This window comes from Neophocaena asiaeorientalis, unplaced genomic scaffold, assembly GCF_003031525.2.
Source record: "Neophocaena asiaeorientalis asiaeorientalis breed wild unplaced genomic scaffold, Neophocaena_asiaeorientalis_V1.1 scaffold150, whole genome shotgun sequence".
NCBI classification, from domain to species: domain Eukaryota; kingdom Metazoa; phylum Chordata; class Mammalia; order Artiodactyla; family Phocoenidae; genus Neophocaena; species Neophocaena asiaeorientalis.
In genome coordinates this window covers 22,109,377-22,122,063 of record NW_020176571.1, presented here as the reverse complement: position 1 = coordinate 22,122,063, position 12,687 = coordinate 22,109,377, and the positions used below count along the sequence as shown (strand labels likewise).

At 40.8% G+C, this 12,687-nt stretch overlaps 1 protein-coding gene across 2 annotated transcripts; it reads left to right on the top strand.

Annotated features, from left to right (window-relative positions):
• Positions 1–125: 125 nt before the first annotated feature.
• On the top strand, positions 126–12,407 carry PTHLH (parathyroid hormone like hormone). Of its 2 annotated transcripts, XM_024733350.1 has the most exons (5): positions 333–416; positions 736–750; positions 916–1,038; positions 7,192–7,614; positions 11,931–12,079. In XM_024733350.1, exons 3-5 carry the CDS (start codon positions 938–940, stop codon positions 11,938–11,940), a joined length of 534 nt encoding a protein of 177 aa, XP_024589118.1. In that variant the 5' UTR covers positions 333–416; positions 736–750; positions 916–937; the 3' UTR covers positions 11,941–12,079. The 2 variants fall into 2 exon arrangements, with proteins under 2 accessions (XP_024589119.1, XP_024589118.1); XM_024733351.1 differs by lacking the exon at positions 736–750 and having other exon boundaries at positions 126–400; positions 11,931–12,407.
• The last annotated feature ends 280 nt before the right edge of the window (positions 12,408–12,687 follow it).

Genomic DNA, 12,687 nt, shown 5'->3' with positions numbered 1-12,687 from the left:
GTTCCCGGCTCGGGGCTCCCCTCCGGTCGCTCCGGCCGCCCGTCGCCTCCCCCGCCCCCCGCGCGCCCGCGCCCTCGCTCGCCCCGCGCGCGTTCCTAGGGCGCCACCTCTTTGCGACTCGCTCACTTCTCCGGCAGGTTTGCCTGCGAGCGTGTGAACATTCCTCTGCTCGGCTTTCAACTCTCCTCCAACCTGCGCCGCCCGGCCAGCATGCCTCCCCGGTCTTGAAGCGGGGCCGCTGCTGCCCTGCCGCTCGCTCAGGCCGCCGCCGCCCCTCCGCGCCGCTGTTAACCCGCCCTCGCCGCCACCTGGCCCTCCTGATCGACGACACACGCACTTGAAACTGGTTCCCAGGGTGTGTGGAATCAACTTTCCGGAAGCAACCAGCCCACCAGAGGAGGTAGACAGACAGCTAGGTATATATATGTGGGTCTCGCTGCAAGTGGCTCTGGAACAAGACGGCCTAGTTCGCAAAGAAGCAGACTTCGGAAGGGGAAACTTTCTTTTTTTTTTTTAAGAAGGGGTTAGCCCTGCTTCCCGAACCCAAGATACTGCCGGCCAGATTAATTAGACATTGCTATGGGAGACGTGTAAACACGCTGCTCATCATAGATACATATATAAACCCATTTCATTTTGGTTATTATTTCGGAGGAGGCGCCTCTGATTTTTCTTTTTTTTTTCTTCCTCTTTTTGGTCCCTTTTTGCCTGTGTGGTTTGGAAAAAGCACAGTAGTTTGTTCCTAAATAAGTAAGTGCCGAGAGGCTCCAGAGAAAGTTTTTTTCTTGCTCTTTGCAACTTGGGAGATGCCCTTGAGGAGGCTATTAGAAAGCAGGCTGAAGGGGCGCAGCGGGGTAGTGCGGGGAGATGGAGATGCCGGACTGACACTTCGGGCCCCTTTCCTCTCCGTTGCAGGTCCCCAGAGAGAGAGGATACGATGCTGTGGAGGCTGGTTCAGCAGTGGAGCGTCGCGTTGTTCCTGCTGAGCTACTCGGTGCCCTCCTGCGGGCGCTCGGTGGAGGAGCTCGGCCGCCGACTGTAAGTGCCCGGTCCTCCCCAGGTCGCCGGGTGAGGGCTGGGGAGTCCAGGGGGAGAGGCCACCAGGCTGGGGCGCTGCCCAGGGCTCGCCGCGGTCACTGATGCTCCTCGCCCGGGTTAGTGAGCGGAGAGATCCGCTACCTGCCCGGGGCTGAGCCCGGCTCCTCAAACCCGGCGGGAGAACTGGTTGAACCTCAAGGGGCAACAGGCAAGAGACAAATTTTTTGTGTTTTCATGAGAGGGAGCGTTTTACAGAATCTCCTCTAGGCAAAATCTCCTTTAGTGAAAAAAAAGGGTTACTTTCAGGACCTGGGAAGATATTGAAACTGTGAAGATTGCAAGAAACTTAGATAACTCGGAGGAAGCTGAGGGGTCCAGGCGACATATGTCTGTGTGCACTTGTATACGTACATACTGCATGTGGGTGACAGGTTTTGTGTGAAAAGCAAAAACTTTACATCTAATTTTATTATGAATGACATAATTTTAAGCATATAAAATGGACCACATTACATAATGTAGGCATATTATATAATGAAGTAGTAACAACTTTGCAATGGCACAACTCCAACATTGGTATTGATACCGTTCAAGAACGCTAGAGTGCTTGATTCCAAAATGAATATTAGGTGTGGAAACTTTTTTTCCCACTTGGAATTATTGCTAACAGCTCTTTAATCTGGAGTCAAATATTTGCACTGTAGACTGAAAACTTGTATCTTGGCATTTTCATTTGGTGATTCTTTAAGGATAATTTTGACTTTAAAATAATCATACCTCAAAGCACACCAGAGAAATCACACCATGTTGTGTGACTGAAAGGTTGGAAGAGTGGGCGAGTACACAGCTTAATAATCCGTTGGACCTAGCAGTTCATTCATGTGTGTAAGACCATCTTTGGGTGATCTTTAAGCTGCACTCTCGGTGTTCAGGATGGGAAAACTGTAAAGTTTGAGAACGGAGACAAGTTTGCCTCTGGTGAAGGAATTACGGAGAACTTTTACACTAACACTAAAGATAGCAATATCTAATACTTACAATCAAGTTCCTGGTGCTTTCTTGTAAATTCCCAAGGGTGTCCAAAAAGGCAACTTTTTATATGTGCCCTTAGTCTATTATTATTAAAGCAGAAAATCCTTAAATGAAATTACTTTAGACATGTCTGAACCTTGGCACCAAAATGAAAATCTATTATGAATCTCCTAAGGCAAATTGTGTAGCACGTTGTGCTGAAGATAAAGCCGCATCAAATCGACATTTTGCTGATGTATTTCTGGAAATTGTATTGACTTTTTGCTCCTTTTGAAACTTGTATTTAATTCAGTTATGTAAAAGCCATATATAAATATAGATGAAGACTAAATTTTTAAAAGCACACTTAAATGCTGTATTTATTTGGTCAAAAGATACTGTCTTGGAACAGAGCCAATTTTTTTCTTTAAAGTTGCTTAAGAAATGCCTGCTTTCTCTTTCGAGAAACAGTAAATGGCCCATGATTAAATCTACAGTTATGGCATAAAAATAGTGCTAAGTGAGTCCTAAAGGCTATTTTTAACTCTTTCCTTGTTGCACCTTGCAGAAGACACATCAGAAACCACTTAGCAGCCAGAGACCCTGTTACAGGTTTGTTTGTGGGCGAAATACAATATTGCAGTAAAACACTCACACTCAGCAGATGGTTATAAAACTACCACAAAGGGGCTTCCCTGGTGGCGCAGTGGTTGAGAGTCCGCCTGCCGATGCAGAGGACATGGGTTCGTGCCACGGTCCGGGAAGATCCCACATGCCGTGGAGCGGCTGGGCCCGTGAGCCATGGCCGCTGAGCCTGCGCGTCCGTAGCCTGTGCTCCGCAACGGGAGAGGCCACAAGAGTGAGAGGCCCGCGTACCGCAAAAAAAAAAAAAAAACTACCACAAAGCATTCTTATAGTTAGTGGCTAATAGATCATCACATTACAGCCATGGTTTTTCATGGAGGCTGAAATCATCAGCAGATTAAAAGGTTTCATCAAATTATTGCAGCCAAATGGAGTTTAAAAAAACGAGTCATTATTTTTGCACTATTACCAAGTAACGGTAAATTTTGTGTGCTAGACAAAGCATTAGTCTACTATTACGACACATCAACCTAGATCCTTGAAAGAAATTTTAACATATAATCAAATCATATTACTCCCCGATTATTTTTCACACCAAGTATTAGGGAAACTGCTTTAGATGTTTTCTAGCTAACGGCTAACTTTTAAGGGAGAGGGGACTACTACAACAATAACACTTCCCAGGCCATGGCAATGTAGGTTGTGAACCTTCTGGACCTGTGAGTCCAAAAGGACTTTACTTAATGAGTCTAGAGCGTAAGTTGGAGACCTGAGGACATTCTTGTCCAGATGTACGTGGCTTTCAGCAGGTGGCGGTCTTTGTGTTTAACTTAGAAAGAAAGCCCCAGCAGATTCAGAAACCTAAAACATCATTGACTGATTTGCTTGGGAGCCAGACTGGGTCTATTCCACTTAGTGAAAAGCATAACTTTCGACTGAGTCATTTGGGTTGGAAAGGACTTCTGGTGAGTCATCTTAACTCTAACACCCTAACCCTGACTCTTCCATGTACCACAGAACTTTTCTTCTTAAACCCAGATGCCTTCCTTAGGAGCCTAGCATCAACACGGGCATGCCATCTCTTCCTGTGCTGAAAACGGAATTCCCATCACTCCAGCTATTCCCTGTGCTCCATGAGAGCTCCTTAGAAATTGAATCTTCTTCCCTGAAAACTCCCTTGAGAGTGATTTTTTTTTAAGGCAGAAGAGCTGTATTTTGACTGAATTCAGAGTTATCTGTGCTAAGCATTTCATCCACATTTTTGCATCTTTTAATAATAATCAAAGGAGACCATGAACATAGCATACTTGTTTTTCCATGTTGGGTATGTAATAAATGTCATGTGAACCACTGTGCTATGCAATGTTTACAGACATAGAAAGTAACAGACTGTTACTGAGGCCATATTTACAACTTAAGTACTTCAGAATTATCTAAAGTGAAAGCCTCCCTAATTGGAACATGTTGCCCACCCCCCGTGTACATCTAGTTTGTACATGCTAGTCACTTACCCTTGTCTCAGTTAATGTCTTATTTGGAAAATAAATAGAACACTCCATGGACCTTGTTGACAATAAAGACACTATTATATTCCTGATCCTCTAGTGTAGTTGCTCAATCAGAAATTCATTCTTCACAATATTTTAAATGCAGACACCTTTGAGCTAGTAAGTAAATTATGTGACAGCATTTCAGATTTAACATTTAAGAAAGTCTGTGTTTTCTAATATATTAATAAGTACCCCTAAAGGCAGAAAGAATCTTTGTACCCCATGAAAGATGTACTATTTTAATCTGGACAAAGTTGTGCCATATTGTAGGCTTTTTATAAAACAGAGGATAGAATGATCACTCCATTTCCCATGAGAACCATCCTGGGAAAGAGCAGTGCCTGAGCTAGGAAGACACCATGACTCACAGTTGACAGGCTAGCCAGGATGACAGGCATATATGCCAGTCAGAGGAGGCATGAGCAACGGTGGCTTGATTAGAACAGACCAACTGTTAAAAGTTTTGACCCCGAGTTAAGCTAGAATAGGCTGTATTATACATTTGGAAAACAATACAGATGGGTGGCTATCTGCCAGGAATTGAGAAAATAATAAAAGCTCCAAATAGTATAATTGATCACACCTAAGAACTTCTTTCTTTAACGTGACATTTTGCTAAAAGATACTTATTAAACTGCAATACTTATAATACTTGCAAGTATATCAGTCCTATTCTTTAAAAATGTTATTAGACAATATAAATCTGTTGTAGCAAAGCCTCCAATTTGTAGGTTATTAAGAGTTTCCAGGATACTAACTACTGCCACAAAGTAAGTGAATTTTAATCTAGTCACATGTGGCACCTTCAAAAAGGAAGAGAGACTCCTTCATGCCTCATTTAAACCAGGCTCCTATTAAATTCCTTTCCATTAAGTCATGTCTTTTTTGCACAAGCTTCATGGCTTAAAGTCAGTGCATACGCCAAAATGCTGAAAGGAAGCTGGTATTCTGGCTATAAGGTCCGGAGAAATAATGACTGTGTTTTCATGCCTTACCCTTCTGGCACTCACAATATAACTAGACAATCTCTCCTTCCCCCAGTGATAATCCAGACTAGGAATCCTGGTTCGTTATTCTGGTGATGAAAATGTACTTCTTGGGACAAGCTTGGTCTTCAAGGAAGCTGATAGATTGCTGTCCATTTGCCCCTTGCCATGGTGCCTACCACAGTCTCTTTATGACCTTCCTTTCTTGTTTCCTCAACATACACTTCAGCTTCAGTAAGAGAAAGGGTTGAGGAAGTCTAAAAACAATCTTGGTTTTAGAATTAAAAGACTTCGTCTTTGGAGCCCGGTTCTGCCTGTTCTCATCATGTGAGCAAGTGTGAGGCCTTTAATCTCTCTGAACCTCACTTTCCACATCTGTGAAATGAGGAGAGTGCTATTTATTATTGTCACGTTTCTCTGAGGAGTTAAAGTTGTATTAATGAAAGTAATGAGACCAGATAAATCTATCGTAGTGTCAGGGGAATGACAATATGTGGGATGCAGCCCTGTGAAATACCTTCAGATACTTTTTTTGTTTTGTTTTGTTTTTTTAAATGTTTGGCTGCATTGGGTCTTCGTTGCTGCGCACGGGCTTTCTCTAGTTGCGGCGAGCAGGGGCTACTCTTCATTGCAGTGCGTGGGCTTCTCACTGTGGTGGCTTCTCTTGTTGCGGAGCACGGGCTCTAGGCACGCAGGCTCAGTAGTTGTGGCACACGGGCTTATTTGCTCCGCGGCATGTGGGATCTTCCCGGGCCCGGGCTCGAACCCGTGTCCCCTGCATTGGCAGGCGGATTCTTAACCACTGCACCACCAGGGAAGGCCCCTTCAGATACTTTTGAAAATGAGCCACTTTGGAGGGTTGTTTCAGTGGTAGAAATTGGAGTTAGGTGCAGCATAGTTGTAGCAGACATAATATGACTGATTCATGTATGCAATACTTAAATTTGGTTAATAAATACGCACAGAATAATACAAGAATGCATGAATGGACATTTAAGCAAGAGTTGGGGTGTTATCTAAAAGAATTGATAGAGAATTAGTTTATTCTTTTTCACCATATTTTTATTAGGGTGTTGTTTAAATAGGAAAATCATATTTGTCTCTAGAGATATTTTTAAGACAAAGAACAAATAGAAAAGTGAATTTCTCAGTTAAGTACTAAAGATATTACCCTCTGAAATTCTAAATTAAAAAAAAAAAAAGAGATGCACAGATGAAATAGAATGATCTCACTTAATTTAAACACTCAAAGTCATTTAAAAGAGACCACCCACTACTTTACAGAAAATTATGCATGCTGTCTCTGACAGCTGGCCTTCAAATATAGGTTCTTGGTAGCCCATAGTCTAATATCAATCATGTTCAAATTCAGTCTGTTAGGTGGTTTCCTAGACAGGCTTCACAGCTCACTTCATCCTTCAGTCTTTGTTTGCTTTTACTAGTAGAGCTTGCTCTTCTTTGCGATCCAGTAGTAGTAGTATTTTCTCAAGTGGGGAGCAGTATGCGTGCATGCACGTCTGCTCACGCACAAGTATGTCTGGGGCGAGTACTCAGGTGAAATCAGCCACCTTTTTGTTTCCCAGACTAAGACACCTGGATTTATTTCCCCAACACAACTCTGAAAAATGTGGGGAAAAAAGCCCAGTGATTTCTGTCCATTTCTTTGAATAACTGAATCATAATATTTTAAATTGAGAAGACAGCATAGAAATCTCAGAATCTGATCCTTTCCTTTTAAACAGATGGGGCCCCTGAGGCCCAATAACATTAGTGTTCTCACCAAGGTCACCGACCTAGGGAGCCGCATAGATGAGGCTGGAGCTGGAGCCTCCTAACGGCCGGCTCTTCCCTTCCGCTCTCGCCCCTTCCCTGCTCAGTCAGCTTGCAGCTCTTCCAGCTTAGTTTGTATCCTGTATTGGATCAAGTAGACAATTTAAAGGGCTTTCCTCAAGTCTTTGTGGTCTCTGCCATCTACTAAAATGTCATTGTTTCCTTCCCCTCCTGTTCTTTTTCCCTTAAAGCAAAAGAGCTGTGTCTGAACACCAGCTTCTCCATGACAAGGGGAAGTCCATCCAAGATTTACGGCGACGATTCTTCCTGCACCATCTGATCGCGGAAATCCACACAGCTGAAATCAGAGCTACCTCGGAGGTGTCCCCCAACTCCAAGCCTGTTCCCAACACCAAGAACCACCCCGTCCGATTTGGGTCTGACGATGAGGGCAGATACTTGACTCAGGAAACCAACAAGGTGGAGACGTACAAAGAGCAGCCACTGAAGACACCCGGCAAGAAAAAGAAAAGCAAGCCTGGAAAACGCAAGGAGCAGGAAAAGAAGAAGCGGCGAACTCGATCGGCCTGGCTGAACTCGGGCGTGGCTGGGTGTTGGCTGGAAGGGGACCACCTGTCTGACATCTCCGCGACATCGCTGGAGCTCAATTCACGGTAACCGGCTCCCGGGGCCCCAGCTCCTCCTCCGTGCCCCCAGGTGGGGTGTGGAGCCTCTATTCTGCTTTGGCTTGCACAGACCTAGAATCTCCTCCCTATCTTTCCCTCCATCAATGGCTCCAGAATTTAAAAGCTTACAAAACCAAGATGGCTCAGGATACGGCCTGCCTTAAAGCAGTGTGCTCCTAGCCCTTCAACACCCACGGGGGTTTAATCACCCTGCTTCTTTCTCCACCAGCAAACCCCGACACCAATCCTTTAGTGCTCTACTAACCCCTTTCATTTTTTCACTCAAGCTTTAGAAGCTACTGCACCTTCACCATTCATTAGAGAAACGTATTGATTTCCCCCACGCACACTATGTCAAACTTTGATTATTTTTTCTTTCTTTCTTTCTTTCTTTTCTTCACTCCAAGGGAGAATGCAGAAGGATTTGATATGACCTACAAACACTACAGAAAAATATCTTACCATAAACAGTTCTCAGCCGTCCACATTTTTTAGTTTAAATTTACTTAAAATTTATTTTCATTTAATTAAATTTAAAATTTTAAACACAGACTTTAAATTTATTTAATTAAATTTAACTCTGGTTTCTACCAGTTCATGGAACAAAAATCATGATTTCTGAAAAATTTTAAGTATAGACTTGGTTCTAAGGTATAAGTTTTTCTCATGTATCTGTTTGTCCACTGCAAGTTGAAATCCACATCTATGTGGCTTGTTTATTCTTAGCTCACAGATGCTCACATGCACACACTTTGGAGCCAAAACGCTTAGGTTCAAGTCTTGGGTCTAAACTTACTAAAGCTCATAACGTTGGGCAAGTTCCTTGGTCTTTCTAAGACTAACTCCCCTCTTCGGTGAAATAAAGGTAGTACTTGTGCCAACCTAACTGGGTCAGGTGAAGATTAAGTAAGATTACATGGAATTATTATTTGGATGCTTTTAGATTTCGTTCTGGTTGTACCATCCATCTATCTATCTATCTATCTATCTATCTATCTACCTATGTGTGTTTCTGTGAGGCAAAAACGGGGCAAGTATTAATCTCATTTTATAAAATAGAAAACGAAGGCCTTCCACAGTTAAGGCAACTGAGCAGACCTGGGAACTGGGATAGGCTGTCCTCAGAACTGCCTTTATTTCATTTCCTGATGCTTAAGCCAGCGCCATGTTAGTACTGCACTTTACCCCTGCATTTCCACTGATAGGATCTTTTTTGGTTTTTACTTTTCAGTACAGCTTTTCTGTGGGATTTGAAAGAAAGAGGAAAACTACACAAGAATGCATCATATGCAGTAATGATCTCATTATTTAAAGAGTCCCCTGTTACTTCTCCAATCCTTTCCCCTGACTGGTAGAGATAGGATGACAGAGTGATATTTCAAAGGGGATTTTGAACCTTTTTACCATCACATCTATCTTCGAGTTATGTTGACAAAACCCATCATTAAATAGCATATAAATAATAGTTATACTGGCTAAGTAGTACAGCTTCAGTAATCAGTGGGCAGTGGCAGTAGAGGAATCTTTAGCAGAGTGAATGATCTATTCTGCAGATATCTAATGGATCTATAAGGGGTAACAAACCCCATAAGTCTTGGCTTAATGCACACATTCAGTGTATTTTAAGATATGATCCTAATTGTACATATTTATAACTAATGCAAGTGTTTTACTTTATTGCCAGAACCTATTTTTATCCATTTTATATATATATATATATATATATATAAAATATATGTTATAAAAACAGAAGTAGAAATACTTTTGAATAAATTCTATTCATTTAAAATTTGCAATGCTCTTAAATATCTGGAGAATTGAAAACCAGCCCTCATCAATTCTTATCCCAAAGGTGTCTCTAAGTTAAAGCAGATTTAGTAACCGTATGCTAACGCACATATATGGAATCTAAAAAAACGGTACTGAAGAACCTAGGGCCAGGACAGGAATAAAGACGTAGACGTAGAGAATGGACTTGAGGACACAAGGGGGAAGGGGAAGCTGGGACGAAGTGAGAGAGTGGCATGGACATATACTACCATTTACACTACCAAATGTAAAATAGCTAGCTAGTGGGAAGCAGCTGCATAGCATAGGGAGATCAGCTCGGTGCTTTGTGACCACCTAGAGTGGTGGGATAGAGAGGGTGGGAGGGAGGCTCAGGAGGGAGGGGATGTGGGGATACATGTATACGTATAGCTGATTCCCTTTGTTGTACAGCAGAAACTAACACAACATTGTAAAGCAATTATACTCCAATAAAGATATTTAAAAAAATAGATTTAGTAAAAATTAGGCAGTACCCTAATCAAATCCAGACCTAGGACTGAAAGAAGTAGAATACTTCTGCTTCTCCTTTCTGTTCCCTGGTTCTGAGGGATGTTCATGGAAAGCACTGTTCATTTGGCAGCCAGATGTTGGCATTCTCCCAATACAATGCAATAGAGGTGAGGGAAGAGTGGGGAAATTCAGGAGTGTACTGATGAGAACATATGGGGTCATGCAAATTTTGTAATCCAACTAGAGTCTTTTCAGAATAACTATTTTAAAGATTTGTAAGCCTCTAACCTTTTATTAATGTCCTCTCTTTAATCTCTTTGCATTATTATACTATGATCTAAGAGGCCTGATGATATAGCAAGCACAGACTTTATTATAATATATAATAGTGGTGGTATTTCTTAAAAGAAACTATTGTGCTAACACTGTCTGGATCCTCTCACGTGAACCATTCAGTGGAAAATACATAGCTTTACATTTTGGAAATTACATTTTGGAATTTTTGATGTTGCAAATGAGATGTCCAGTTACAGTAGAACTCATTTAATTGAGACCATATCATTTGCCTTGGCAAACACTGATTTAGAAATAATAGAAAAGCTTTTCAGTACTCAGAAGAGCTTCAGAAGGACCGATAACAAGCAAACTGGCTGGGCAGGGTGAAACTTAATCAAAAGATCTTTTCCTTGGTCCTTTAATTTATTTCCTTTTTCTTTCCTTCTGAGGAAATAATTGTTCGAGACTATTCATTCGCTCCCTGCTTGTGTTACTCAACTCACTAAATACCATTTAGTACCAAGACCTTTAAAAATCAGTACAGTAAGCAAATTATTGAGTTTGACAGTTGCCTTTTGGACTTTATTCATAGCATCCATCCATATCCACCTACCATTTAAAATTTTAATCGTAAACTATTTTTTTTTCTGTGTAACTAGGAGCTATTTCATCATTCCAAACAAGACTGTTGGTGAAGAGGTCAATTCCTTAAGACATTAAAACCCCCTAAATGCTAAACTTGTTTTTCATTCTTCAAGCTGCACATAAAATTCCTAAATTGTCAAGAGTTTGCTTCTTGGTAGGTCTCACAACCATGCAGGTCTGCCATGTAAAACTCTGGCTGTTAATGCGGTGACACAGCCAATCAGATTCCATTCCGTAGTTGTTTCCTTGACACCAATATGTATTCCCTGAAATAGACCACACAGAGAGGAGAGAGAAAAGCAGAGAAAAAGTCACTAGCTCATCTTAAAATACTGTCATTACAGTGTTTAGAAGGGTTCGAAAAGGTGTCAGTCCCAAGTGGTAACTTATTCTGGGTAATAAAACAAACACAGTGATGTGAAATATTGTTATTTTATACTTTTAAATTAATTGATTCTTATTCTCTAATTTAAAATGGGCTTTCCCAATCTCTAATGCAAGATTCAGTCAAAAAACTAGCAGCAATTCTATCTTAGTTTGGGCTTCAAAAACTAAAATCCAATGATAGTTTTATTCATTAGTGTTTAAGGACAGCTAAAGAAGAACAGATATCTTCAAATCAAACATACTTTGTTTAATTACACATCCTTCTAACCTTTACCCCAGATCACACACTCTACCCTCACAACAGCCCATTATCTTAGTGAGAGATTGGCCAAGTGAGAACCTGAACAGAATAATCAACCTGTGCATCACCTCTGCTGGGCATCACCGGGGAATAAACTTCTAAGCAAGGTGTATTCAGTGATGTATTGCACAGCCTGGCCTTATTTCTGAATTCTCAAATTTGTCCCTTACCCATTTTCCTTTCGGCTGTACATTGACCATTTGATCAGATTAAAGACTCAGCCTGTAGCAGAGGTTCTAGAAAGTCAGGTGGATCCCACAATCACCTTCTGTAAAAGATATTTACAAGCAGTCCCCTGAATCTCTTTCTATTGTGATTCTATGTTCCTTAATTTACATCCTTTATTTTATGTCTCTTCATTTGTAAAGAGAATTAACCTGTTTTCTCCTCTTCTTTCCCTTCTTTCTCTTTACAGGAGGCATTGAAATTTTCAGCAGAGATGTTCAGAAGACATATTGCAGGATTCTGTAATAATGAACATATGGAAAGTATTAGAAATATTTATTGTCTGTAAATACTGTAAATGCATTGGAATAAAACTGTCTCCCCCATTGCTCTATGAAACTGCACATTGGTCATTGTGAATATTTTTTTTTTTGCCAAGGCTAATCCAATTATTATTATCACATTTACCATAATTTATTTTGTCAACTGATGTATTTATTTTGTAAATGTGTCTTGGTGCTGCTGAATTTCTATATTTTTTGTAACATAATGCACTTTAGATATACATATCAAGTATGTTGATAAATGACACAATAAAGTATCTCTATATTGTGGTTGATTTTAATGAATGCCTAAATAATTATCCAAACTGATTTTCCTCTGCGCATGTAAAAATAGCAGTATTTTAAATTTGTAAAGAATGTCTAATAAAATATAATCTAAATTACAGCATGACTCAGAAGGTGAATTTTATGTGTATATAGATATATCCTTTAAGATTTCTAGTAGAAGAAACATGTAATTTTTAACTGTATTTGAATATGGTCTTAAGTTTAATATGTTTATATTGGTAGAAATTCCAACACTTTCACATTAGTTTAAAACCACTTAAAATGTATATTGTCCGATATTTAAGTTCAATTCAGCAGAATGGCTGAATTATCTAGACATCATTTTATGAAGTACATCCAATTCAAGGTGAAGGGTGGAGAGGGCAGAAAAAAAGC

Bases quoted from the DNA above. Each gene is read 5' to 3' on its own strand.
- PTHLH (XM_024733351.1), top strand. From the start codon at position 938: ATGCTGTGGAGGCTGGTTCAGCAGTGGAGCGTCGCGTTGTTCCTGCTG. The intron at 1,039-7,191 runs GTAAGTGCCCGG...TTTCCCTTAAAG, and splicing joins GAGGAGCTCGGCCGCCGACT to CAAAAGAGCTGTGTCTGAAC.